Raw genomic sequence first — 27,835 nt, 5'->3', positions numbered from 1 at the left:
TGGATAACCTCATCTAGTCCCAAAATTTGAAGTTTAATGTATAAACTCATAACTGACATATGTATGTCTCCAGCCTTGACTCCATTCCAGATCAATATATTCATTTGTTTACTTGACATTATCACTTAGATACCTTAACAGGTGTCTTAGATTTATCATCAATGTCCTCCACCAAAAGATTACTAGGAACACAACTGTAATGAATTAGTTAGGTTTATTATTTGTTTCAATGAGAATGTACACCATGGAGAATCATATGACATCTCAGTAACAGGGTGTTAGAAATTTGGATTTGTGTGAACTGTGGTATTGGAGAAGACTCTTGAAAGTCCCTTGGACTGCAAGGAGATCCAACCAGTCCATCCTAAAGGATATCAGTCCTGAATATTCATTGGAAAGACTGATGCTGAAGCTGAAACTCCAATACTTTGGCCACCCGATGCAAAGAACTGACTCACTAGAAAAGACCCTGATGCTGGAAAGATTGAAGGCCAGAGGAGAAGAGGACAACAGAGTATGACATGGCATCACCGACTCGATGGACATGAGTTTGAGAAAGCTCTGGGAGTTGGTGATGGACACGGAAGCCTGATATGCTTCAGTCCATGAGGTTGCAGGGAGCTGGACATGACTGAGCAACTGAACTGAATTGAAATATTGTGATTCAGGGAAGGGATCAAGGAACAGGGACTTTTCTCTGGATTGGAAGCTGTAGGAAAGCAGAAGTAATTCTATAATTGTGTATTTTAGTTAGTACTATCCAGAGTGACTGAGTATCAGCTACTGGTAAGAGGCTAAAATTATAATTAGCAAAGAAGCAGCAGTCACCCATATCAGCAAGGATAAGGAGAAATGTTTGCTCTTTTTTGTGGCTTGGACAATGGTTATATTTAGTCTATATTCAGACATGATTACAGAGTGATCTTTTTCTTTTTCTTGCTCTTGATCCATCACTGTCAGAGTGGCCTTGTCTGATGTTGATGTTCTGCGAAATTTCCCCCCTTCTAACTTACCAAACTCATTCCTATCTCAACACTTACTCTCTCCTTTGCCAAGTAGTCTCTTTCCCATTTGGTTCCCATCATGGTGCCTCCCTCTTGGTGATTATCACTTCCTTCCACTTTTCCTTTTTTTGGAGCCCTCGCCAACATCTAAAATAATGTTGTGCATTTGTTTGTTTATTGCCACTGCCTCACTAGAATATGACTTCATTAAGGGATGGAGGTTTTTTCCATCATATATTCACCGCTGCCGTCTATGCGGTCGCACAGAGTCGGACACGACTGAAGCGACTTAGCAGCAGCAGCAGCAGCAAGCCCAACCTAAAGAAACCGGCAGGAAAGCCAAGGACTCAAATGTATACTGACTGATTGACTGTCACTAGGTTCATTTCCTCGAATACAGCCTTAAACAATTGGCAGTTGCCTTTTTTTGTTTATTTTAACGGATAACTAAGGCACTCAACAAAGAGAAGTGAATCTGGGAGTCAAGAAAGTTGTCTTTTTTTCCAGAGTGCCCAACGTCTCTGTAGTCAGGTACTGTTAGGACTACAGTACCTGAGACTTTTGAATTATCCCCTTTCCTGAAACTCTATTAAAGCCCTAACCTTAAGTTTCATTCTATTCTTTATTAAGGGATTATTCCCGGACTTTACATCTGTAACAGTTCTTTCAGACAGCCAGAGCCTTAGGGAAGAAACCCAACTCCCTCGCGCAATCTCCCAGAAGCAGATGCCACAGCCCCGACGGCTTTACAGTGCGCATGTGCAACTGGAAGCGGCGAGGCGGGAAGTGTTGCGCAGGCGTGTTTGGCCGACTCGGAGGCGGCGACCCAAGCATCTGGGAAGTCCCAGAAGTCGTATTCCTTTAAACCGTGAGTTTCCGACGGTTTGATCCATGGCGCGGGATTGTGAGGGATTAGGAACGAATTCTAGATTGTGATTTCCCTCTCGTTGCAGCTCACTAACACCCCAAACCCTTGCGGATCCCACTGACCCGCGGCGGGAATGTGCTGCGCCTGCGCACTAAGCATCCAGTTCGGTCTCGGGTCTGAGGGACTAGGTCTTTCCCCGCGGAGCTCGCGGGCCGGCCTCCAGGAGCGATCCCATTTATGTCCCCCTTCTCTTCCGCCCGGCGCTCCTAAGACGTGACGTTATCATTTCTCCACCACGTTGCACGAGGCCTTGGACAAACCTCCCGGCGCTCCCTTTCAGTAGTCAAAAGTTCTCCTCCAACCCTCTTCCTCCAGGTCAAACCGTTCTCCACACTAAGGCCTCCCCCACCGGATTCGCTGCCTCTGCAGTTCCCACCGCCGTCTGCTACCGGAGACTCCCCCGGTAGGCAGTTTCCCCTTCAGCCCCTGCCGGTATGTCTGGGAGGTGAAAGTGAGGCCCATGGAATCTTTAGAAATGGTTCACGGCTTTCCTTCCTTTGGGGATTTGGACAAAGGTGCGTTTTTAAGTGTTTGCTTTGGGGACAGTAGCATTTTTAGTGCTTAGTTCACTAAATGATTTAAACTTCTCATCTTCTCCAGTATTCTGATTTTCACAGCTGCTTTGGTTCCCCTGTGGACATGACTCTGTAACTGGCATTTTGCACCCCACTTGCTTTGTGATGGAGCCTGCTTTGGGGATTCAGATGGATGAGCCAATGGCTTTTTCTCCCCTTGGTGGCCGGTTTCAGGCGGAAGGCTCATTAAAAAAACAAGAGCAGAATTTTAAACCACCAGGTATGTGTTTATTTCCAAAGACATGTAGAAAACAATTCTGTAATTTCCATTATTAAAAAAACAACCAAAACACTGAATCTTAAAGTGAGTTGTATGTTTATATAGGAGTACTTTACGAATCGGTAAAACTTAAGATTTAGGATTGGATTGCATTTTAGAAGGATTGTAGTCCAGCCATGTCGTTTTACAGGTGAAGCTGCTAAAATCTAAATATTAGTGCTTGTCTAAGATCACAGTTTGTTGATAGCCAAACTAGAATTTCTCTTCTAGACCTGTGTTCTTATTTCTACTCACCATATTGCGTTAAGCTTGAATTTAGAAATGGACATTGGAGGGACTTTGACTGAGGTATTCAAAGGTAGAATTCACTGACAAAAGTAAATGAAGTGTCTGTAGCAGTACTAAAGGATTGTATCTCAGTGTACATCAGGAAATGTTTGACTCTCACCCAGACCTTGAAATGAGAAGAGTATCAAACAGTGCCTGATCTTGTACACTATAATGTGCACCTTTATCCCTGCTGTAGCACTGTGTCTGCAGCATAGTAGACATTCAATAAATATTGATTAAATAGGAGTTCCAATTAACTGTTGGTTTTTTCCCCCTTAAAATGTAGCTAAATCTTCTTGTTCCATCTTTGTCTTAAGCATATTTAGTGCTTTTTTCAAAAATATTAATTTTGACTTTTTGTTCATGAGATATACCTATATACACACAAACACTACAAAACAAACTTTAACTTGAACCCTGGAAAAATATGACATCCCATGTTTTTGCTTTCTCACTAAAGCTTAACTCATCTTTGATGTTAAAGTACCCTATTTGATGAAAGTACCCTTTGATGTCCCTATTTGATGAAAGCCACTAGTATTCCAGTTAAAGTTTCTACACTTAAAACTTTACACTTGAAAGTTATTTTTGATTTATGCTTTGTATTTGCTGCCCTCATCCAGTTCCCCAATTTTATCTTCCCATTCCCACTTTCATTCCCTTACACTTTGCTCCTGAATTACAGTGAAGTTTCTTACTTAAGCTGCCACCTTTCACTTCCTTTTTCATCTTCCAGTTCATTTTGTACACTGCCACTAGAACAATCTTAAAATGCCATTTTCATCCAGTTTCATGGATACTCTCCCTCTTCCCATCCATTTTTTTGCAATTACCTGTTTTTCGAGGTTCAGCTTTCCCTATGTCCTCAGACACATACAGTAACAGTCATTATATTATTATTCTTGTGTTATTAAGCACTCTGTGTGTCTTACCTCTTCAGTAATACTATAAGCTCCTTGAAGGCAGTATCTTGTATAGCTCCGGATATACATTATGCATTAGGCAGAGTATATGAATAAATGAATCTGACTTGGCTCTAGCAAATGTTCAGGTAAAAGCTGCTATTCTAATACTCTTCTGAAAATCTGCTAGGAAATAAAGAGTGGGGTGGATTTTATTCCAGATTTCCAAAGTTTTGTAGCTTTTATGTCACAGAACATTGAACATTATAAACAGTACTTTTTATAATTTATAAAGCATGTTAAATTGTATTCATATGGTTATTTTTTATTTGACCCTTAATAAAAAGCCAACATTATATCAAAAACATGACTTGAATAAGGAATAAAGCTGATGAAGTCCAGGCACATAACTGTTTCATGATCTAGTATGATTTGCCTTGATAGAATAACTTTTGAATGGTGGGATTTCTGTATATCTTTTATTCCCAGAGCCTTACTCTGTTCAGCACATAGTAGGTGCTTGAAAATATTTGAATGCATGTTTTAATGCAAGGATATAAAGTAAAAATCTTAGTATAATGGGTTCATAGTATGACCCTTTGTTTTGGGATATTGGTCAGCTTTTTATATAGTAACTTTTCTAATTATTGTACATGCTTAGAGAAGAAAATATAGAAAGAGAATATGGCACTGTCCAGATGTTGCCACTGTTGACATTTTGTTACCTTTCTTTAGTCTTCCTGTGCATACAGAGATAGATTTAAAAAAAAAATTGGAATCACAGCCAGTTTATTTCTAATCTCCATTTTTAACTTAGCAATTGATTGGAGAAGGAAATGGCAACCCACTCCAGTGTTCTTGCCTGGAGAATCCCAGGGATGGGGGAGCCTGGTGGGCTGCCGTCTCTGGGGTCACACAGAGTCGGACACAACTGAAGCGACTTAGCAGCAGCAGCAGCAATATGTATCTTGAACATTTCTTAGTGTAATTAAATATTCTGTAGCTTAGACTGCCTAATGTTCCATTGCATGGTATGCTATAATTTATTCAATTGCCTTTTCTTACTGAACCTTTAGATTGTTTGCCATTTTTCCTGTTACAAAAAATGCTACAATGAATGAAGTACCTGGCAGAGTTTATTCTATAATAGATACTATCTATAAACAGTAGATATATTTATAAATGATAACAATAAACAATAGATATTATTTAAACTAGCAAAAGTTTATTCTTTCATATTTTCAGCAAGCTTTTTATTTTTATTTTTTTGAGTGTCTACCTTATGCCAAGTTTAGTAAGTGATGAAGATCTTTTCAGCGAAAGAAGAAACTCTATGTGCTCCTAATGTCTCCTCTATACTGTTGAACTGTATTGGAAGGCTTGCTTTTGGTGTGTTATGTGAATAGCTCTTAGCCCACACTTCTGAAGTGGGTTATAGGTAACATCCTGGTTTGCCTGAAACAGTTTCAGTTTATGCCTGTTATCACAGTGTAATTATTAGTGCCCCCTTTCACTCTCAAGAGTGTCCAGTTTGGGTGATCTCCCTAAATTATGTAATCTTAATTTACATTTGCTGCTGCTACTAAGTCACTTCAGTCATGTCCGACTCTGTGCGACCCCATAGATGGCAGCCCACCAGGCTCCCCCGTCCCTGGGATTCTCCAGGCAAGAACACTGGAGTGGGTTGCCATTTCCTTCTCCAACGCATGGAAGTGAAAAGTGAAAGGGAAGTCGCTCAGTCGTATCCGACTCTTAGCGACCCCATGGACTGCAGCCTACCAGGCTCCTCCATCCATGGGATTTTCCAGGCAAGAGTATTGGAGTGGGGTGCCATTTAATTATGTATAAAACAAGTTACAGGAAGCATAATTTTAGGCAGTACATGAAGCCCCAGAATAAGCAAGACTTATACTCCTAGAGTATCAGTGTTACTCCATAGTAAGTAATTGAAAGCATTTCATTTATATGATATATATTTCTTAAACCTCTGTTACATTTAACATAACACCTTGCTAGGTGCTAGTAATAAATCAGTTCATAAAACAGACAAAAAAAAAAAAAAAAATCAGTGCCCTCAATCTAGTGGATAGAGACAGAAAATAGATAAATACTATATTCAAAAGTGATTAGTGCAGTGAAAAAAAATGTAGCGGGGTAGGGGAGATAGGTATTGGGGAGGAGATTGTGATTTTAGTAACTGGTCAGAGAAGGCTTCAGTGTGGTAACATTTTTAAAAAACTAATGTGTATTTGTTTTTGGCTGTGCTGGGTCTTTGTTGCTGCGCAGGCTTCTCTCTAGTTGCAGTGAGCCAGGGCTACCCTTCACTGCAGTGTGCCAGCTTCCCACTGCAATGGCTTCACTCGTTGCAGAGCACAGGCTCTAGGTTGCTTGGGCTTCAGTAGTTGCTGCTCCCAGGCCCTAGAACACAGTTATGGCGCACGGGCTTAGTTGCTCCGTGGCATGTGGGGTCTTCCCAGACTAAACCCCTGTCTTCTGCATTCGTAGGCAGATTCTTTACCACTGAGCTACCAGGGAAGCTCTAGTATGGTAACACTTGAACTAGGACTTGAAGGTAGTGAAGAAGGAGCTATGCATATATCTGGGGAGGAGCATTCCAGGCAGAGCAATCAGCAAGTGTGAAGGCCCTCAGCTGGGAGTGTGCTCGCATTTAGAAATAGCTAGGAGGTCATGTGACTGCAAGGAGATGAGTGATGAGAGTGAAGTCAAAGAGAGGAGGGAAAGGAGGTAGTTCTTTGGCTTTTATGTGAAACAAGATGTGAAACTATTAGTGGGTTTGGGCAAAATAGTGATATGGTGACTTATGGTAACTGTGGCTACTATGTTACAAATAGATTATAGGTCCTTGAGGATGAAAGCAGGGAGTATAGTTAAGGAGGTTGTTGCTATGAACAATTTAGATATATTACGAAACAGGAAAAAATTCACTTAAAATTTCAAAGCAGAAGCCTAGATCTTCATTTAAATAATATTTAATAATTTAAATAATATTTTAGTTTGTGGACTTTTCAGGGTCTTTCCCCAATCCTCAAAGTGTATTTTCATTGGTTTCTGATATTCATTGGTCTCTGCCTTTAGTAGTAGTTTCTAGCTTTTGACATGAAAACTGTCTTCCAAGATCAACTCTCATCTTCCACTTCAGAATCTGAGGGTTTTTCCACACTGGGGATTTTTCATTCACTTTGATTGTCAGGAAGTTTTTCCATTCAGAAACATCAAAGTTGTTCTGCAAGCAGGAAACCTTCATATAATCATAATTTGAATTTTGTACAGATGGGTAACTGCATAGTAAGTGCTGGTGGTATGGAAGCACATTGAGCTTGCATAGTCATTCACATGGCTTGTGCATTACAGTATTTTCTTACTACTTATATTTTCTTTCTAGTTATTTCTAACAGCTAACCAGCGTCTCTACTACTAACTGCCAGCTCATGTTTATGCAAAGGGAGATTCTGAACATGGAACTCATAGGAAAGCCATAGAATGTTATAATTGGAAGGTGAAATTCATCTAATTCAACTCCGTTGTTTTACAGGTTAAAAACCTGAGCACTAATGTGGTTTAATAATAGGAGTTGACTCTAGACTTTTTAGATTTCAGAGTATCTATATCAGCACTGTCCAGTAGAACTTTCTGCAATAACAGAGATGTTTGTATGTTGTCGTATGTGGCTAGTGTGACTGAGGAAGTTAATTTTTAATTTAAATTTATTTAATTTTGATTAGTTAAATAGCCATATGAAACTGTATCATCCTACTACAAAGCTATTTATGTTATTAATCATGTACATACAGCAAAGCATACACACAAACACTTTAATACATTTAGTAATAAAAAGACCACAAAAGGTTGTTAAAATATTTCATCATACCTAAACACTGTTGATTGTTAAGATATACCATTATTTTATGTACTGCTCAGAAATGCTGCCAGTTATACTGTGACACAAGGCTTTTCCTTATCATTAGAATTTTTTTAATATACCTACTGGAAGAGTTCTTTTAGCTCTAACTAGACAAATAATTATATATCTCCAGTACATACATGAAAAGGAAAATAAACATTTTGGATCTATCTCTTCTGAATAACTTTTGTATTCAGAGTCATTGATACCCTATTTTTTCCATCCTAGTATTGTTCTCATATAGTAGCGATGCAGAATTTCTTTGAAGAATTCGTTAAAAAAAAAAAAAAGCCATTGTTAATGGGTTCTTAAGAGCTCAGTTATGTGGAGCTGGCCTATGTTTGATTTGTTCTTCATAACCTCTACAATTCCTCCCTACAGTCATTTGGGTCTTAAGAGTTAAATGTGAATGTTCCTCTGATTTTTAACATTTTCTCCAGGTTATTGACACCTGTTCTGTAAGTTTTGATGCTGACCAACCACAGTTGTAAGTTGCATCCCAATTTGAGAGTTGTTAAAATCATGTCTTAGAATCAAAGAAATGTTATAGCAAATTGAACATATTTTAGTGCCCTTTCGTGATGCCTTTTCTGTGACACTGGAACTTGAAGTTGGTTGGACTTGACACTCATTAGACATGATTATAATTGACTGTGGCAACAATGACTGCTAGAAAGCCAGCCTTCCCCACAGGCCTTGGTTTTGGTTTCCAGAGTGAAGGAGTGTGGTAGCTAATAGTGAAGGGATTTCTGTTGTCTTTGGCTTCACTCTGTTGTAACTTATAAACTTTTGCTTTTTTTTTTTTTTTCTGCAGCTGTCTGAGTGACCATAATGATAGTAAAAATTCATTCATTCAACGAATGTGCCAGACAGTGTTCTAAGAGCTGAGTGCTTTGTGAATTATACAGACAGGGAGCCTGTACTGATGGAGCTTATATTCTAGTGGGAGGAGGCAGACAACAAACAATTAAATAAACAGCGTAATTCTGTAGCAGATAAGAACTCCAAAAGACAATTAACAGGGTAAAGTGGATAATGGGAGGAATGCTAATTTAAGTAGGATGTCAGAGGAAACTGAGGATTGATCTAGCCAATGTAAAGTTATAAGGGAAGAGGATTTCAAGCAAGGGGAACAGGAAGAGCAAAAGCCCTAAAGAAATGTTGGTAATCATAACCGCAACAATAAGAATCACCAGTATAATTTATTTAATATTTACCATGTGTCAGATACTGTGTTAAAAGCTGCGCTTGTGTTTTGTATATTGTTTTTTAATCCTCATAGTATTTTAGCAGCATGGGTACTATTATTACCCCATATTCTACAGATGGAGAAACTAAGGCTTACAGATATAAGCTGTGTGCTTTAGAAAGGTCATACCAGCTGGAGCCAGAATTTTGATTTAGACCTCTCATCTCTAAAACTGGTTCACATAATTACTGTTATATTGCCTCTTGTAGTATTGAAATCCATGAAGCTGTTCCAGTTCACCTGCACAGTAGGTGGGAAGGTGTTTTAGTTGTCTAGTCGCCAAGTTGTGTCTGACTCTTTGTGAGGGTAATTTAAATAATTTAAGTAAGTTCTTTATGTTACTTAGATGGAATGATAGAGTAGAAAGACTTCTGGATTAGGTCTTCTTGGCCTCTTATATAATTTTCACCTCTTAGTATTCTTCCCCTCAAATTTATCTTCCACTTGTCATCTTCCTGCTTAATAACTTTACATGGCTTTTATTTGCATCCTGCCTTTCCTTTTGAATTTTTTCGACCACACTCAGTTTTTATCTTCTCTCCTACTCTCCCCTCCCTCCATAGTAATCCTTGCCTTTTTCCCTTTGCTTGTCTTTGCATGCATAGTAGTTCCTTCCTAAAATGCCTTCTTGTACAGTTCTCTACTTGGTAAATGCTTCAAAACACAGGTTAACTGTCACTTGAAGCTTCCAGGCACCTTCAGAGATGTTCATTCCCCTCCCCTTCTACCTACTAATATATATGAGTATGTGTGTGCTTAATGGCTCAGTCGTGTCAGACTCTGCAACTCTTCTAATATTACAATTAAAATCTTGTATTAAAAATGAGCTTTTAACCTCTTTCTTTGCCACTAGACTAAGCTCCTAGAAAACAGGAGCTTCACAAACTTTGTTCATTTGTTTTTTAATACACCAATTGCTGGGTATTTTTTAAAACACAGTGTTAAATGAGTGCGTCGATAGACTTGTCAGCAATACCTCTGTGAAATTGGGCAAGTGACTTAACTTCCCTGAATATGGTTTCCTTACCTGAAAGACCAGGATCATTATGTCTGTTCTCCCAATATCACAGTGCTGTTATGTAGATCTGAAAAAATGCTGTATCTGAAAAGATAATACATGTGTATGTACTTTGAAAATATCTTAAACTGTTGCAGATGCAGAGTGTTGTTAATAACTTTAAAAGTGGCTAATGCTTGGCCTAGATACTGTAATAAAATCTGTGGACTCTTAAGTATGTAAATCTCCTTTGTATCCAGTAGTTTATCACATTTTGAATTATTTCCTTTCTGTATTTTAACCATGTAGGCTTTTGCAAAGACCTTATATTTATTTAAAAGTAATGATTTATCTGCTTTCAGGATATAGGATACTACTGGTAATTGGGACAATTTTTAAAGAATATTTTCTTAACATTCTGATACTTTTTAAGTAGAGCTTCTTTCTAGGGTATACTGTGATTATTCAATATATAAAACTTTTCCAAACCTGTAAGATTTTGCATCTTTGGAAGAAGGAAATATAGTTTTCAAGAAAATTGCGTTGTGTCGTTGTCATGCCATCTAGTGATCGCAGCTCAGATTGTTTAGTTATTTTTTAAACTTAGCTTCTTTGTTGTGTTGTACTCTATGCAGTGACAGTGTGTCTTTTGGAGTGTAATTTTAGAGTAGCAGCAATTGGGTGTGAGTGTTACTTTTCAGTTTTGTCTGTTCCTTCAAGAGGTGTGTGAGTTAGCAATTTGATGGGGTTTTAGTCTTATAATTTTAAGGTTTATTTTAGCTATTTTTGTTTGTAATTAATGTAATGTAACATATTACTTATGTTTTAGAAATTATTTTGAGACATTTTAACCTAAGAAAATATAAAATATACTCATTAATTGTAACTGAATTCTTTTTTGCCTTGACAGGTGTTAAAAAAGATATTGAAAAGCTTTATGAAGCTGTACCACAGCTTGGTAATCTGTTTAAGATTAAGGACAAAATTGGAGAAGGTAATTTGGGTGTATACTTCATTATCTTTATAAGCTCTTTTCCCCTCCTGTTTTCCTTTGTATGATCTTGGTTTTCATTATTATTTCTTATGGAAAAATATCCCTTTTAAAATACAAGGACCATGGTTATATTACTAATTGGCATAACTTTTCTCTTTTCCTTGGAAATAAAGGAAGAATAAATACTTACAATAAAATGAACAGTCCTATTTGAAACTTTATAATTTTATACTATTAAAAGTATTGATATCAATATATAAATAACTACTAATGGTAATTATCTATAAAAAATAAAAAGTTTAATATTTAAGTGGGGGGATTTGATCAGGGAAAGCCAAATCTTTTTTTCTCTTTTTCCATTGCAGTTAGGTAGAATTAAACATATATGAAACCTAAGATGGCAAATTGATGAAAATAAACTGGTAGAATATTTATAGGATGGTCAGTGTTATACATAAATACCATTCAGAGACACAATCATATTGACTGAATGAATGGCAAATTTAGCAGACAAATGTGAAGGGAATGAGAAGATAAAAGATAACAGAACTTTTTGGTGACTATATTGAGAGATAGAAAATAAAAACTTACTAAAAAAGAAAAACAACTATTTTTTCATTGTTTGTTTTTACAGTTAAGTGTCAGTTGAGAAAAGGCTGAATCAGTGAGTACAGAGAAATTAGAAGATGAGATGATTTGGGATATAAGAATCAAATCTTTACATCTTTTTTCTTACCTGTTTTTGACACTTAAGTCAATTTTCTTACCTTTTTTCCAGCACTGACTTAGTATTCAAAATCTTTGTTCTGAAAAACTCTGCTGTCCTCTTTGTTGTTACAGTTTAGTTGCTAATTCATGTCCGACTCTTTGGGACCTCATAGACTGTAGCCCGCCAGGCTTCTCTGTGGGATTTCCCAGGCAGGAGTACTGGAGTGGATTGTCATTTCCTTCTCCAGGGGAATCTTCCCAACCCGCAGACTGAACCCATGTCTCCTGCATTGGCAGGGTTCTTTACCACTGAGCCACCAGGGAAGCCCTTCTGGTGTCCTCCTAACAAATAGCTAACTATTCTTGGGAGGCAGAGGGATGGAGTGTGATCTGAGGCTAATAAGTTTGAAAATTACAGCATGTATAGTGCCTTTTTGGTTATTTATGATGTACTTCAATATATTAAAGGTCTAGAAAATTTTGTAATGAGAAATCTATCAATTTATTTTAACTCAGTGTTTCTCAAATTTAATTGACCACCCAATCTTTTATTTTTTTTCTGTTTAACAGTGTCATGGTAAATTTTAAAATTTAAAAAAAACTTTTTAAAATGAAAAATGTTATAGGTTTTCCTCTAAGATTATTGTAACTTTTGCTTCTAACAGACCTGAATCCAAGTCTACAGATAGTAATTTCAAATGGTAGTATTGTGGAAAGAGATACTGGAATGGGTCATACCATGGAAATACCAATATTTTATGCTGATCCAATCAAACAGATTTACTGTATAGCTTTACTGAACTAATATACCACCTAAAAAAGTGACACCAGTTAAGAATGTATTAAAAATTGAAAATAAGTTCCATTTATTAATACAAATGTATTTGCTTTTTGTGTTCAGTATCATTAGAATATTCATGATAAATTATGATAATTTTAGTTTCCAAACCGTTTTTAAGAATTATTTTAGCTTTGTCTCATAAACATTTTTAAAAGCCAAATATTAAAAGATTCTAATAAATTGTTTTACAGGCACTTTCAGCTCTGTTTATTTGGCTACAGCACAGTTACAAGTTGGACCTGAAGAGAAAATTGCTCTAAAACACTTAATTCCAACAAGTCACCCCATAAGAATTGCAGCTGAACTTCAGTGCTTAACTGTGGCTGGGTAGGTAACTGCTGTATATGATTTTTAAGATTTTTAGATATTAATAGATACCTCATAGGGATAATGAGATTGTCTGTGAATTAAACATATTCTTCATTCGGGTGTTTACAGTTTGTTGGCACTTTTCCTCTAATCTTGGAATGGCTAGTGAAGTTTATATTAATTTTTAGGGTGGATTTCCCTTGAGGCTCAGCTTGACTTCTGTTCTCTTACGACGTCTTCTAATCTTCCTACCAAATCGTAGACCTTGTCTTCCATGGTCTAAAATGTGGGGAACTCATATTTCACATCTCCCTAGATATTAACAGCTTCATCTCTTTATTTTGAACAACAGAATCTACTAGCATGTTGGTCTCTCTCTGCCTGACTTCATTTTGCCAGTTCCTTTTTCTGTTCACATGAACGCCTGGCAGTGTTTAGCGTAATTGATTTGAACCGTTGTCTTTAGACTTCTCTACTGCTATCTGTTCCTTGATTTCTCCCTGCTTTATTTGGCCTTCATTTCGGTATCTTTGTCAGTTCTTCCTCTTCTACCTGACCCCTAAATGTTGGAGTTCTTCCGTACTTGATCCTGGGCTTGCTTTCTCTAGGCTTTCTTAAGTGGTGTCATGTATTCCACATGGGTTTAAATACATAGTAGTGATTCCCACAAGTGTATATAACCTCAGAACTCATATTTATGTATAAACTCGTGTTTATATATAAAAATTTATATATATATAAAACTCAGATTTATATATCTATATATATGTATATCCACCTGCCTATTTGACATTTCCATTTGGGTACCTAATAAACATCTCAAACCTAGTACACCAGAAAGTAAATTTTAATCCACCCTCATTGGCCCCCAGAATTACCTATTGCCACAGTCTGTTTTCATCTATCCATCTCAGCAAATGGCACCATAGTCTACCTAGATACCGAAGCCAGAAATCATCACACAGTTTTTCCATATCTCTCCTAGTCCACATCCATCATCATGTCCTGGCAGTTTTGCCTCCCAAATACATCTAAAACCTCATCCATATCTGTTTATCTTCTCAACTGCTGTCTTAGTCCAAGCCTCTGTTACTACATAGACTGCTTCTTCTCTTCCTCTCTTAAACCCATAGTCAAAGTACAGCCAGACTGATCCTTAAAATATAAAAATACGTATGTATGTAATTCAGATTGGATACTGTTAGTTCCACTAATTGTTCAATGTTTTCTCAATGTTCTTTGGAAAATATCCAACTTTATCTCATGTCAGTCTTTCTACTTTCTTCACTGTGCCCTAGTTTCTCTAGCTCCTCAAATTTGAGTCAGGAGCTTTCTCACTTCAGGGCTACTCCCCATACTGCTTCCCTAACCAGGAAGACCCCTGCCAGTCTTTGCATGCTGACTCCTTATCTTTCTGCCCTGAGCAACAACAGTATGACTTCAAAGCGATCTTTGATTTAAATGAGATCCTTTTTTTTTCATTGTCATAGCACCGTTTGATCTCTTTTAAAACCCTTATGTTTTGTCATTATTTGTTACCATGTTTATTATCCATATTTTCCACTAGATAGTAAAGTTCATGAGGGCAGAAATCATGTTAATTTTAATTCACCATCGCATCCTTAAATGTCTAACATAGTGTCTGTTGATTAACAGGGCGCACTAAGTATCTGTTGAATGAATGAACATGCTGTCTGTTTATTATAGAAGACAGGAAAATAAAGTGGCTACTGTAAGGCACCTACCTTCTAGTACCCTGAATAAGATTATTCCTTTTTCTATACTGTAAACAACTCCTTCTACAACTTTTTCTTTCCTAGTTCTTCAGCAATGTACATGCTAAAGAAGTCTACCTGATCTTGTTTCCTTTCTAGCTCCCATACTGGTTTTTATTTTTTTATTTGATAGTTACTTCAGAAAAACTGTCTTTATGTTCTGATTCCATTGTATTCTGTTTTTCCTCCTTAAATCCTGGTTGGCCTTTTCCATTTAAGTTACTTTCTGAAAATTAGTTAATTCTACTTTGCAGTTAATTCCCCTTTGCCAGAATGAAAGCCTTTCCTCAGTCCTTATTTTCGTTGACCTCTTTACTGATCACCCCTTCCTTCAAAACTCCTTACTTGTGGACATTCCTGTCTGGGCTTTCTGCCCCTTCTTCCTTATTTTGCCCTCCAACTTGAGATTTTTCCAAGGCTCAGTTTTCTCTTTAATAATTTCACAACTTTAGGTATCACTTATCTGTAATACAGTCACTGACTTACACTTGACTTCTCACTTAAGATGTAGTCTTGTATCTAAGTATCTTTATCAAATTGATGAGGTTTTAGTTTTAATGCTTTTTCCCCCCTATTTTCTCTACATGCTTTGTTGGTATCTATGTTGTTTTACTCAGACTCAAAACCATGGAAATCGGTTTACCCTGTTTTCCTCATTTTTCTATGAAGTTGTGTGGTGGTTAAGTCTAGATCTGGAGCGTACTGCCTGAGTTCAAATCCTGGCTTCGTGACCTGCTAGTTTAGTTACCTTGGGGAAATTCCTTAGCCTCTCTGGTCCTCAGTGTCCTTATCTGTTAAAAAAAAGGGGGAAGGGGGGAATAATAGTACCATCCTTATAGGGTTGTTGTGAAGGTTATTTGAATTGTTGATCAGTATGATTGATTGATTAAATCAGAGCTTGGCATGTAGTGAATGTTCAACAATTATTAGCTATTTTTAATTGATTTATTCATTACTGTTACCATCCTATCTCTAAGTCTTGTTAATTCGTTTTTATTAGTCATCTTTTCCTTCTCATTCTGTCACTTCCCCATTTAAAGCTATAATTACCTTTGTTTTTGAATTATAACCTTATAACTGATGCTGTTTTTGTTTAAAAAAAAAAAAAAAACCTCAGTTAAGTGAGTAGACTATCCTATATGGTGATGGCTTTAAGTTAGTTTCCTGGTGTTATTTATGTATTGCTAAACTTGCATTTCTTTAAAAAACTTCATAAAGTTTCAGTTCATTTGACCTTTCCTCCAAAGTTCATTGTTCATTTTTCCACTAGGGGGCAAGACAATGTCATGGGAGTTAAATACTGCTTTAGGAAAAATGATCATGTGGTTATTGCTATGCCATATCTGGAGCATGAGTCCTTTTTGGTAGGTTTTAATATTTCTTGAATTTTTATCGGCTAAATATTTCATTGAAAGCAATCTTATAACCTTATTCATAACTTTATTTTAGGACATTTTGAATTCTCTTTCTTTTCAAGAAGTACGGGAATATATGTTTAATCTGTTCAAAGCTTTGAAACGCATTCATCAGTTTGGTATTGTTCACCGTGATGTTAAGCCCAGCAATTTTTTATATAATAGGCGCTTGAAAAAGTAAGTATGGAAAGTTACCAGAAAATATTTATACTTGAATGAATTTGTGCTGTGGGGTCCATCTCTTTGACTTAAAACATACCACAACAACCATGCCCAGATTTTTCTGTTTTAGATTTTCATTGTGGTTCGGGAAGGAAAATACCCTCAAGGAGAAGATAAAATTGTATTAGTAAGACAGTATACATCATTAGATGTGCCATGGCTCAGTGGAAATAGCTAAGAGACTTAGAGAGGTTCTAGTTTTTTTTTTAAACCTTATACATTTCTCTGGGCTTCATTTTAGTGAATGAGGGGATTGGACCACATGATAGCCAATTTCCTATTTCAACACGAAAAGTTTTGCATTTTTTATTTTTTTCTGGTGATGATATACATAGAGGCATTGTAAGCTGACAACTTAAAAACTGCTGTTTATACAGTGGATCATATTGAGTATAGTAAGGAAAATAGAACCATAACCTCTTTTCTTGGGCTTCTGTACTCCTGACTTGTAAATTTAAACCATGATTTTTAATTTATTTTTATTTTAAACTTGTTTAATTAAAGATTATCTGCTATGATGCCATCTCTGCCACCATCAGAGAACAAAGGGTCGTGTTTATATCTGCTTTCCTTGTCTGCACAAGCCATTGGAAGAAGGGGAGAAAAGATGTTTTCTGTGTGGGGGAGACATCTTTCCTTAATTCAGTAGTTAGCTATTTAATTGTCTAAGACAAGTTTTACCTTGTCTGTAAAACTTAACTTTTCTTTCTTCAAGAATATTTTAAATCCTTAATTTATCACCAAAAGATTTACAGTTTCTGTGTGAATGTGGATGTTACTAAGCTTTCAATGTTACAGAGAAATAAAAATGCTTATTTTTGTTTCATAGGTATGCCTTGGTAGACTTTGGTTTGGCCCAAGGAACCCATGATACTAAAATAGAGCTGCTCAAATTTGTCCAGTCTGAAGCTCACCAGGAAAGCTGTTCACAAAATAAATCCTATGTAATCACCGGCAACAAGATTTCATTGAGTGGCCCAGCAGCACCTAAAGAGCTGGATCAGCAATCTACCCCAAAAACTTCTGTTAAAAGGCCCTACACAAACACACAAACTCAGACTAAACACGGAAAAGATGGAAAGGTTCTACCTCTTTGATTTCTTAAGTACCAGTACAGTTTTAGAAATGTACTCTGTCCAACAGAGGGAGTTCTAATTCTAGGAGGATACTTGCAACTAAAAAATACATATATATATATATGTTATAGATTCAGTTTGTTAGATTTCACTGAGATTTATAATGGATTGTTTTATGATTTGAAACTGAAAATTTTGCTTCGTAGGTTTATAATGTCTTTGTCACTACAATTGTATTATATAACAAAAATGGAAAATAATAAATTTACCCCTGCATGTGTAAAGTTTATATTATCCTTTTTAAAAGAAAAACATTGTAGAGGGAAAAAATTCCGAAGTGTCTATCTCCATTTTAGCTGCACAGCAACATGTAACATCCATGCAGGTGGTTTTATAATTTTTCAGTTATGTATATTTGTGGACTGTGATAACACTGTATGGTGGCTAAGAACTCTGTCTAGACTATTTTCTCCTTTCACAGAAGTGTTTTGGTGCCTGAGGATGACTTGGATGCAGCTGCTTTTGTTTTATGTCACTTAACTCTCTCAAAACTATGGCAGAGTACAGCTGGCAGAAAGTGTTACAGATATAATCCTTCTTTTCCTTGTTTTTGTTGGTATTGTAGGAGGGATCTGTAGGCCTTTCTGTCCAGCGCTCTGTTTTTGGAGAAAGAAATTTCAATATACACAGCTCCATTTCACATGAGAGCCCTGCAGTGAAAGTAAGTAATGTAGCTTAATAGTTCAATCATCAGTCAGTGTCACACTGGAGAGAATTTAGGGAATGGCTAGATTAGGTTTTATTATCAGTAAGTTATTAAGGTTTTTTTCTTTAGCAGAAGGTGTTACTGCTTTGAGCATCTATCTAGTCAGTGCTTTGATTTTCTCCAGGTATGAACTTTTCTAGTGGAATATTTCGTCATTTTTGATTAGCTGCCTATTGTTGCTCTTTCTCTAAGGGAACATTTAGACCTTGTCTGAATGGTTGGAGTTGTGAGCTCCCAACAACTAACACATTTCTGATGCACAGTTGATGGCATAAAGATGTTTGTAAAGTTCAAAAAACTGTCATCAATGTTAAATGGTTTTAAATGGACTTATGATATCCTATAGCAGCTAGATAGCATGAGCAACAAATTAAAACTGATTTTGGCTGATGTAATTGTGCAGTTTACAGTTCTGAAATGGAGTTAGACACTAGAACATAACTTTTATATACTTTTGTAACATTTCAGGGAAAGTTCTAATGAAGTGCAATTCAGATATTCACCAAACTAGGACTGGTTAGTAAATTTTTATGTTTACCCAACACAGAAACCTAAAAAGAGCTTAAATGTTTTGATAGGCAAGTGTTTGTTTACATTCCAACAGCCTGTTCAGCAGTTTTGAAAGTTATACTTCCCCTATTGCTTTTACTGTTACTAGCATATACTAGCATCATGTTAAATGTCATGAAAATAGAGGCTATGACTTTTCTTTTACAGCTTATGAAGCAGTCAAAGACTGTGGATTTACTGTCTAGAAAATTAGGAACAAAAAAGAAGACCATTTCTACCAAAGTTATGAATAGTGGTGTGATGAGGAAAACTGCCAGTTCTTGCCCAGCTACCCTGACCTGTGACTGTTACGCAACAGATAAAGTTTGCAGTATTTGCCTTTCAAGGTAATGTGTTTTGATGGTGCTGTAAAACCACCAGTATGGTGCCAGACAAGATGAGAAATTACATTGATTTTGGTGGACAATTGATATAAGTGAGTGAAAAGAAAAAAGGCGGTCCTATGAACGGCACAGGCACTGATACAGATAAGTACCTTGAAGAGTAGATGACAGCTGTTGTCATGCTTGTCCCTTTACATACACGTGCTCTTTGGGAAGCACATTTGCTTTTACATGCAATGGTTTTGTAGCGGTAGGGATAGCTCTTTTGAAACTTCAAAATTGCATGCTTTACTTGGTGATTTAAGCTTATCTTCTTTTCTTTATTCCTGCCTGTGTAGAGTAACCTGAACCAAATACTTGAACTCTTCTCTCACTCCCACCTCCCAACTCTTTTGCCACACATGAATTCCTTTCTTCCCTTCAGGACTTTCATAAGCTTTCATGAGCCTTTCCTGATTAACTCAAGTGTGTAAGTGAACAAGTATCTCCATAATTAATCACTCCAAACAGATATAAATTTTTATATCCCAGAGTTCCTGTTTTAGTCTATTTTTCCGTTATGACTCTTATCCTACACTACCTCTTTTTAATGTGTGAAAGTACCGTGAAGCCTTCTGAAATAAGGCCTGGGAACTGGTGTGTGAGGGGAGGCCTATAGAAGCAAAATCCAGGATTTTCATCCCACTGGGTTATCATTTGCTTTGTAATAACTTTTATTTATGTAGATGTCAAAGTAGAATTTACTGTGAACTAAACTGATGAGTGTTATTTTTTTGGCTTTAAATAATTAAACTGATTTCATCATCATAAGGCGGCAACAGGTTGCACCCAGGGCAGGTACACCAGGATTCAGAGCACCAGAGGTCTTGACGAAGTGCCCCAATCAAACTACAGGTATGTTGCACCAGAAATACAGAATCCAGTTAAACTGGTTGCCATAAATTTCATTGTATGGTTTTTGTCTACTTGTGACTAAATTTGAGCTCTTCTGCTTTTAACTAAATTATGTAAGTGGTTCTAGCAGTGTGACATTCCCTTTTTGAGATAGTATTATTAATGAAATCTAGTGTTGCCTTTTTTTTTCCCCAATAGGTTGCATTTTGCTTATCTAGTTACGAGATGATTTGAAATAATTTTAATATTACCTTTGTGGGGGGAAAAATTGTATTTAGTAGTCTTTGCTAACTTAAGACTTGTAATTTTTATGTTTGCCTAATACCTCAGAATTCTTCTGGGACACACATGATTGTGTGTTTGATTAAATTTTTTTTTTGTTATTGTGAAAACAGTATAATAGTGTTAAAGAGTTTTTTTTTTTAATTTATTTTTTATCAAAGAATAATTGCTTTACAGAATTCTGTTGTTTTCTGTCAAAACTCAACATGAACCAGCCATAGGTATACATATATCCCCTCCCTTTTGAACCTCCCTCGCATCTCCCTCCCCATCCCACCCCTCTAGGTTGATACAGAGCCCTTGTTTGAGTTTCCTGAGTCATACAGCAACTTCCCCTTGGCTATCTATTTTACATATGGTAATGTAAGTTTCCATGTTACTCTTTCCATTCATCTCACCCCCTCCTCCCCTCTCCCTATGTCCATAAGTCTATTTTCTGTCTGTTTATCCTTTGTTGCCCTGTAAATAAATTCTTCAGTACCATTTTTCTAGATTCTGTATTTATGCATTAGAATACTATATTTATCTTTCTCACTTACTTCACTCTGTATAATAGGTTCTAGGTTCATTCACCTCTTTAGAACTGACTCAAATGAATGCCTTTCTATGGCTGAGTAATAATTCCATTGTATATATGTACCACAACTGCTTTATCCATTCATCTGTCGATGGACATCTAGGTTGCTTCTGCATTCTAGCTATTGTAAATAGTGCTGCACTAAACAATGGGATACATGTATCTTTTTCAATTTTGGTTTCCTCAGGGTATATGCCTAGGACTGGGATTGCTGGGTCATATGATGGTTTTATTCCTAGTGTTTTAAGGAATCTGCATACTGTCTTCCATAGTGGATGTATCAATTTACATTCTCACCAACAGTGCAGGAGCATTCCCTTTTCTTCACACCCTCTCCAGCATTTATTGTTTGTAGACTTTTTGATGATGGCCATTCTGACCAGTGTGAAGTGATATCTCATTGTAGTTTTGATTGCATTTCTCTAATAATGAGTGATCTTGAGTGTCTTTTCATGTGTTTGTTAGCCATCTGTAGGTCTTCTTTGGAGAAATATCTGTTTAGGTCTTTTTCCCAGTTTTTGATTGGGTTGTTTGTTTTTCTGGTATTGATTGTATGAGCTGCTTGTATATTTTGGAAATTAATCCTTTGTCACTTGTTTCATTTGCTATTATTTTTTCCCATTCTAAGGGTTGTCTTTTCACCTTGCTTATAGTTTCCTTTGCTGTGCAAAAGCTTTTAAGTTTAATCAGGTCCCACTTGTTTACTTTTGTTTTTATTTCCATTACTCTAGGAGGTGGGTCATAGAGGAGCTTGCTTTGATTTATGTCATTGAATGTTCTGCCTATGTTTTCCTCTGAGAGTTTTAGTTTCTGGTCTTACATTTAGGTCTTTAATCCATTGAGTTTATCTTTGTGTATGGTGTTAGGAAGTGTTCTAATTTCATTCTTTTACATGTAGCTGTCCAGTTTTCCCAGCACCATTTATTGAAGAGGCTGTCTTTGACCCATATTCTTGCCTCCTTTGTCAAAAATAAGGTACTCATAGGTGCATGGGTTTATTTCTGGGCTTTCTATCTTGTTCCGTTGGTCTATATTTCTGTTTTTGTGCCAGTACCATACTATCTTGATGACTGTCGCTTTGTGGTATAATCTGAAGGCAGGAAGGTTGATTCCTCCAACTGCATTCTTTCTCAAGACTGCTTTGGCTATTCACGATCTTTTATGTTTCCATATGAATTGTGAAATTTTTTGTTCTAGTTCTGTGAAAAATGCCATTGGTAATTTGATAGGGATCACATTAAATCTGTAGATTGCATTTGGTGGTATAGTCATTTTCACAATATTGATTCTTCTTACCTAGGATCATGTAATATCACTCCATCTGTTTATGTCATCTTTCTTTCATTAGTGTCTTCTAATTTCCTGTGTACAGTTCTTTTGTCTCCTTAGGTAAGTTTAGTCCTAGATATTTAATTCTTTTTGTTGTGGGATTCACTGATTAGGTGAGTGGGATTCATTTCTTAATTTCTCTCTCTGATTTTTCATTGTTGGTATATAGATATGCAAGTGATTTTTGTGTATTGATTTTGTATCCTGCAGCTTTGCTAAATTCACTGATTAGCTCCAGTAATTTTCTGATACTATGTTTAGGGTTTTCTATGTACAGCATCATATCATCTGCAAACAGTGAGAGCATTACTTCTTCTTTTCTGATCTGGATTCCTTTTATTTCTTTTTCTTCTGTGATTGCTGTAGCTAGGACCTCCAAAACTATGTTGAAAAAGAAAAAGTCTGTAACCTGAAAGAGTTGTTCTGGAGCAGGAACCCAGAAAACATCTTATTTGAATAGATGAATCCTATTATATTCACTTATATTATGGACTTTACAGAAATGTATTCATTGATTGTGGGTTTATTCTGTGCTTGCTAATGACCTAAAAAAATGAATAAAACTATCTGCTTCCACTCTAGTCAGGACACACTCGCAGATAATTATAAAGTAATTGTTAAGTATGGTTCTAAAACTTTATACAGAGTATTTTAGGGATACTTAACTCTTCTTATCTGAAGGGATTATGGAGGGAAGTTCATGGAAGAAAGAACATCTGAAAAGAGAATGAATTGGAATTGGGGATTTCATGGGCAGAGGAACTCAAGAAACTGCATGGTCATACAGGAATCAATAAAAGTTTAGTGTTGCTAGAATGTATGGTGAAAGTCAAGGAGTGGTGAGAAACCAACCTGGAGAGAGGTAGACAAGTTTGGATCACAGTTGTTACATGGTTTAGACTATATCCTGTAGGTTTTGGAAAGTTATTCTAGGGAAAAAGATGGTAATAATTGTATTCTAGATGGGTCATTTTGGTAGGTATGCAGAGAGGAGGTGTGTGCAGGTCCAGATGAGAGATGGTGAAAACCTGAACCAGGGTGTTAATAATAGGAATGAACAGAAAGTGAAGAATTGGAAAGGTGGCCGAGCTTAATGGATAATTGGATGTGGGATTTGGGTATGAGCTGGTGGGGAAAAGGCATCCAGGATGTTGATCAGATTTCTACCTTGGGAGATTTGAATGGGTACCAGTAACCAAGGGGAGAATAAAGAAGTAACGTGTACAGGGAAAGATAAAGATGACTGGGGTTATCATTGATTTGAGATGTTTGTAGAAATCCACATCGCGATGTCCAACAGAAAAAAAAGTAAGTGAAGTTCAGGGAGGTCTGGACTGTGTAAAAGGTATTAATAGTTGAAGCTGTGAAGTGGATGAAGGGCCAGTCAGGGAAAGTATACAGGATAGAAGTTGGAACTCTGGGGAAACTCAGCCCTTAAGGCTTGGAGAAAACATTGAAGGAGAAGGCAGAGGTACAGAGGAAACCAAGAAAGTCAGGTGATGCAGTGGTCAAGGGGCTGGTGATACTGGGAGTTCAACCATTAGGAGAAAAGAGATCCCTAAAAATGAATTTTTTAATGAGTTACTTCACATGAGGCTGAGCTGGTCTTAGTCATAACTGTAAGAACTCTGGAGATTAAAGTTTCCACAATAAAAGTTAGGGTTAGCATCTGGCTGAAGATGAACTTCTAATGTTTAATACTTCTCACTAAAGTGAAACACTCTCAGTACTATGCTGTGTAACTCATGGGGTACATTCAATTTTTCTTTCCTGTGTAGCTACTTTGGATGTATTTTGATGTTATAAAATGTGCATACACTTAGTGATGAAATGTCCTTTTAAACTTAACCAACTTTCATGTTGCTCAAGAAAGGAAATACTGTATTTTGCATTAACGATGTTAGACCAGGGATTCTCAACCTTGAAATTACGTAAAAGCACCTGAAGAACTTAAAAAACTGATGCGTAAGCCCTGTTCCAGCACAATTAAATTAGAACATCTGAGGAGATTGGGGCAGGGCATCCGAATTCTTCTAAGGTTCTTAAGAGGGTTTGAATGAGAGCTACTGATGTAGAAGTATCATAGATTGGGATTTTTTTTTTTAAGTGTGTTTTCTGTTACAGCAATTGACATGTGGTCTGCAGGCGTCATATTCCTTTCTTTGCTTAGTGGAAGATATCCATTTTATAAAGCAAGTGATGATTTAACTGCTTTGGCTCAAATTATGACAATTCGTGGAACCAGGGAAACTATCCAGGCTGCTAAAACTTTTGGTAAGCAGTTTTATATTATAGAATGAAACACATACCTTTGCTAGTCTCCTGCAGATCACTTAATAAATTATTACAAAATTCTCTTTACAAATAAACATGTCCTGTGTTCGTAAAGTTCTCTGGTGTTAGTAACTACAAACTATGGGACGTTCCTTTGGGACAAAATTTAAGTCAGCCCACCTCAAAAGTAACTGGGCTGCCTCTTGCCCAGCCCCAGAATCAGTGTGCCTTAATCAAAGTTGCATATCAAAATTATCAGAGGAGCCTCAGGAAATACATATACTGGTCTCATCCCATGTTTTCCTGGAAAATATGATTCAGAAAAATGTTATGCATAGAAAGGGTTGACATTTGTTAGTTTGAGAAAACAAGTGATTTTGACCAAGAGCTATTTCTGAGTAAGAACCACTGCAAAAATGATTATCCATCCCAGTGCCATGGTCTAATCTACCAGGAAAAGTCAGTGGCAATTGTGGTCCTGCAGCAGAGTCAGGCTACAACCTTGTACCTTGTTGGAAAATATTGGGTTAGCCGAAAAGTTTGTTCGGAGTTTTCCCCAAAACCCGAAAGAACCTTTAGACAAACCCAGTGTTACAAGAAACTTACCTGAGGGTAATAGGATGAAGTATGGCATACATACTTGGGAGATGGAACCATAAAGGAAAGCAAGATTGTTACATCAGCAATTGTGTTCTTGCATGAGTATGTTTTTCAGTTGGTTGAGAAAATGATAGCTTCTATCTTCAACGAATTCATAGTCTAGTAGGTGAGACAGACAGATATTACAATACAGGTTACAATACAGAACTGCAAAAGTAATAGAAGTTGTCACAGGATACAACAGAGGCTTAGAATGAACTCTGAGAGTGTCAGGCCTCACAGGTAATAATGCTTGAACTGAATGGTGATGTAAGTGGGAGTATTCTGGGCATGGGGGTTGAGGGGTGCAGGGCATCCTCATCAAAGATAGGAAACATGTGGTCAGAAACATGTAGAAGCTTGGAAGGGGAAGAGGGAATGGGGACTGCAGCTGATTAAAGATTACAGAATATGATGAAGCTGAAGATTTTGGCAGAGTCAAGAGAGTCCTTTATGTTACTTATTAAGGCACTGCTTTCTTCTTACTGTCTCCCACTTTATGAGTTGACCTTCAACTACATGATGTAAAACACAACTAAAATATAGCACATGGTGCTCTATCTCCCATTCAGTGTAAATATATGCACAAACAGTTGGACTTGAATGTTTCTCATGGGAGAGACTTCTGATATATTCAAATAATATAATATATGTATATTTTTTCTCTTTTAGGCAAGTCAATATTGTGTAGCAAAGAGGTTCCAGCACAAGACTTGAGAAAACTTTGTGAGAAGCTTAGAGGTATAAATTCTAACACTCCTAAATTAATAAGTGATATACAGGAGTGCAGTTCTCATGACCCAGCTTTTTCAGAGAAGACAGAAAACCATAAAATTGTTCACTTCATACAGACACCTCAAGCACAGCCCTCAGGGAATCCATCATATAAAGGTGACGGTGATGGCTGTGGGGGCAATTTTGAGGAGTCTGCTACCAATCTAGAAGGCTGGGATGAGGTGCCCGATGAAGCTTATGACCTGCTTGATAAACTCCTAGATCTGAATCCAGCTTCAAGAATAACAGCAGAGGAAGCTTTGTTGCATCCATTTTTTAAAGATATGAGTTTATGATTATTCTTTAATGTTTATTATTGTGTATTGTGAGGTAAAGTGAAAAAGAGTTATTTGTAATAGCCATAAATTCTTGATTAGAGACCAGGTCAGGGTGAATCATTTATTTAACCCTAGCAGATTCTAAAATACAGATTAAGATTACTTAAGTTGCCTAGGATAGTTCTTGGACTGACAAAATGATCTTTGACTTAGATCTACCCAAGTAGAATCAGATCTTTCATTTACCTAATTGTTTGTCACCGCCATCTGCAGAAATAGGAGCAGTTTTAGCCTGGTACATCGGCTTCAAGGTATGAGTCTTGATATTGAGGGTTGTGACAGGGATTAAAGACTTCAGTGAGTCAAAAAACTTCAAGTTTACTGGATTTTTTGAGCTATATGTGTTTCTGGAAAACTCAACCTGATACTGGTCCTCTAATTATTCTGAAGGTAGAGAAGATAATTTCCTTTTTTAGAGGCATGTATTATACCTTTTATAAACACTAAAACAATGAGAAAATATTGGGATATTACTTAAAATTGAGTTTTATTTATTCATTTTTTAATACTTTTTTTGTGTGAATTGCCATGTTTTTCTTAATGGTTTCTCTCTTGATTTTTTGCCTTCTCTACCCACATCTAAAACACATTCTCCTTGGAAATTTTATGGTGCTTTCCAAGGCTTCTGGGTACTTTGTTAAATACCGCCTGTGTTGATAGTTGGGAAGTTAAAATAATGTGTTGATAAAGGGAAGCTGTGGCACCAAGGTAAAGATTGATAGTTCAAAATGCTTTTCTTTTTCTCTGAATATATATGGTTTTTGCATTCTATCTTAGATATAATTAGGTAGCTGCTAAAAGGAGAGTGAACACAGAATTGACAATGTTATTGGACATTCCTCCTCTGCCTAGAGCCATTCAGATCTCTGTATCCTATTTTGAGTAAGTTGGTCCTGGTCAGAGAAAGATGCTTCCTAGAGTCTTGGGTGCATTGGGAAGAGTGCTAATGAAGTAGGCAGAGTAGAAAAGGAACTAAGATAGAGGTTTATGTATTATGACATACAAAATTACATATATATATATATATATGTCAATTACATATATATATATATATATATGTCAATGACAGCGTGTCAGATTTACTAAGAGAATTGAGTCTAGGGGTGTAGGTCTGCCGAGAAGTTTCCCACTTGGTAGTCACAGAGTATAATACAACTTAGGGGGATTTAACATTCATTTTGTTGTTTTGAGCATTGAATTAGTTTGGCATAATCCATATTCCATTTGGCAAGTATTATACTTGTATACCATGGTCATTGATCTACTGTCTTCTATTGCGGTAGTTTTTTCTCTTAAAAAAAAAGAATGTTCTTGAATTTGTATGTTTAATAAAGTCATCCTCGTATTTTTTATGTCAGTGTCAGACTACTCATTTGAAAAATACATTAAAAAAAAAAATAGTATTGACCACTAGGTACATTTTCCTTCTGGCATTAATGAGTTCTCTCTCAAACAAATAATAGGTAATAGATTAGCAGATGTAGACCTGACAAAAGTAATTTATGAAAGATAGATTATCTTTTATAGAAATGTGGTTCACAATCAACATGTTCTCAGAAAATTAACAGGAAGAAAAATTTACTAAAAATGCAAGTAAGGAGA

At 36.6% G+C, this 27,835-nt stretch overlaps 1 protein-coding gene across 4 annotated transcripts; it reads left to right on the top strand.

Annotated features, from left to right (window-relative positions):
- The first annotated feature begins 1,764 nt into the window (after positions 1-1,764).
- CDC7 (cell division cycle 7) lies at positions 1,765-27,585 on the top strand. 4 transcript variants are annotated; one of them, XM_061411247.1, is made up of 13 exons: positions 1,765-1,872; positions 2,248-2,335; positions 2,550-2,727; positions 11,038-11,121; positions 12,862-12,997; positions 16,025-16,118; positions 16,204-16,346; positions 17,221-17,473; positions 18,093-18,188; positions 18,951-19,129; positions 19,938-20,020; positions 24,333-24,482; positions 25,794-27,585. In XM_061411247.1, the coding sequence occupies exons 3-13, from the start codon at positions 2,613-2,615 to the stop codon at positions 26,189-26,191; spliced, it is 1,731 nt and encodes a 576-aa protein (XP_061267231.1). In that variant the 5' UTR covers positions 1,765-1,872; positions 2,248-2,335; positions 2,550-2,612; the 3' UTR covers positions 26,192-27,585. The 4 variants fall into 4 exon arrangements, with proteins under 4 accessions (XP_061267231.1, XP_061267230.1, XP_061267229.1 ...); XM_061411246.1 differs by having other exon boundaries at positions 2,533-2,727; XM_061411245.1 differs by having other exon boundaries at positions 2,248-2,447.
- The last annotated feature ends 250 nt before the right edge of the window (positions 27,586-27,835 follow it).

The sequence above is a fragment of the Bos javanicus genome, chromosome 3 (genome assembly GCF_032452875.1).
Source record: "Bos javanicus breed banteng chromosome 3, ARS-OSU_banteng_1.0, whole genome shotgun sequence".
Taxonomy (NCBI): domain Eukaryota; kingdom Metazoa; phylum Chordata; class Mammalia; order Artiodactyla; family Bovidae; genus Bos; species Bos javanicus.
The sequence above is the reverse complement of the archived record's forward strand: the minus strand, read 5'-3'. Positions and strand labels throughout refer to the sequence as shown.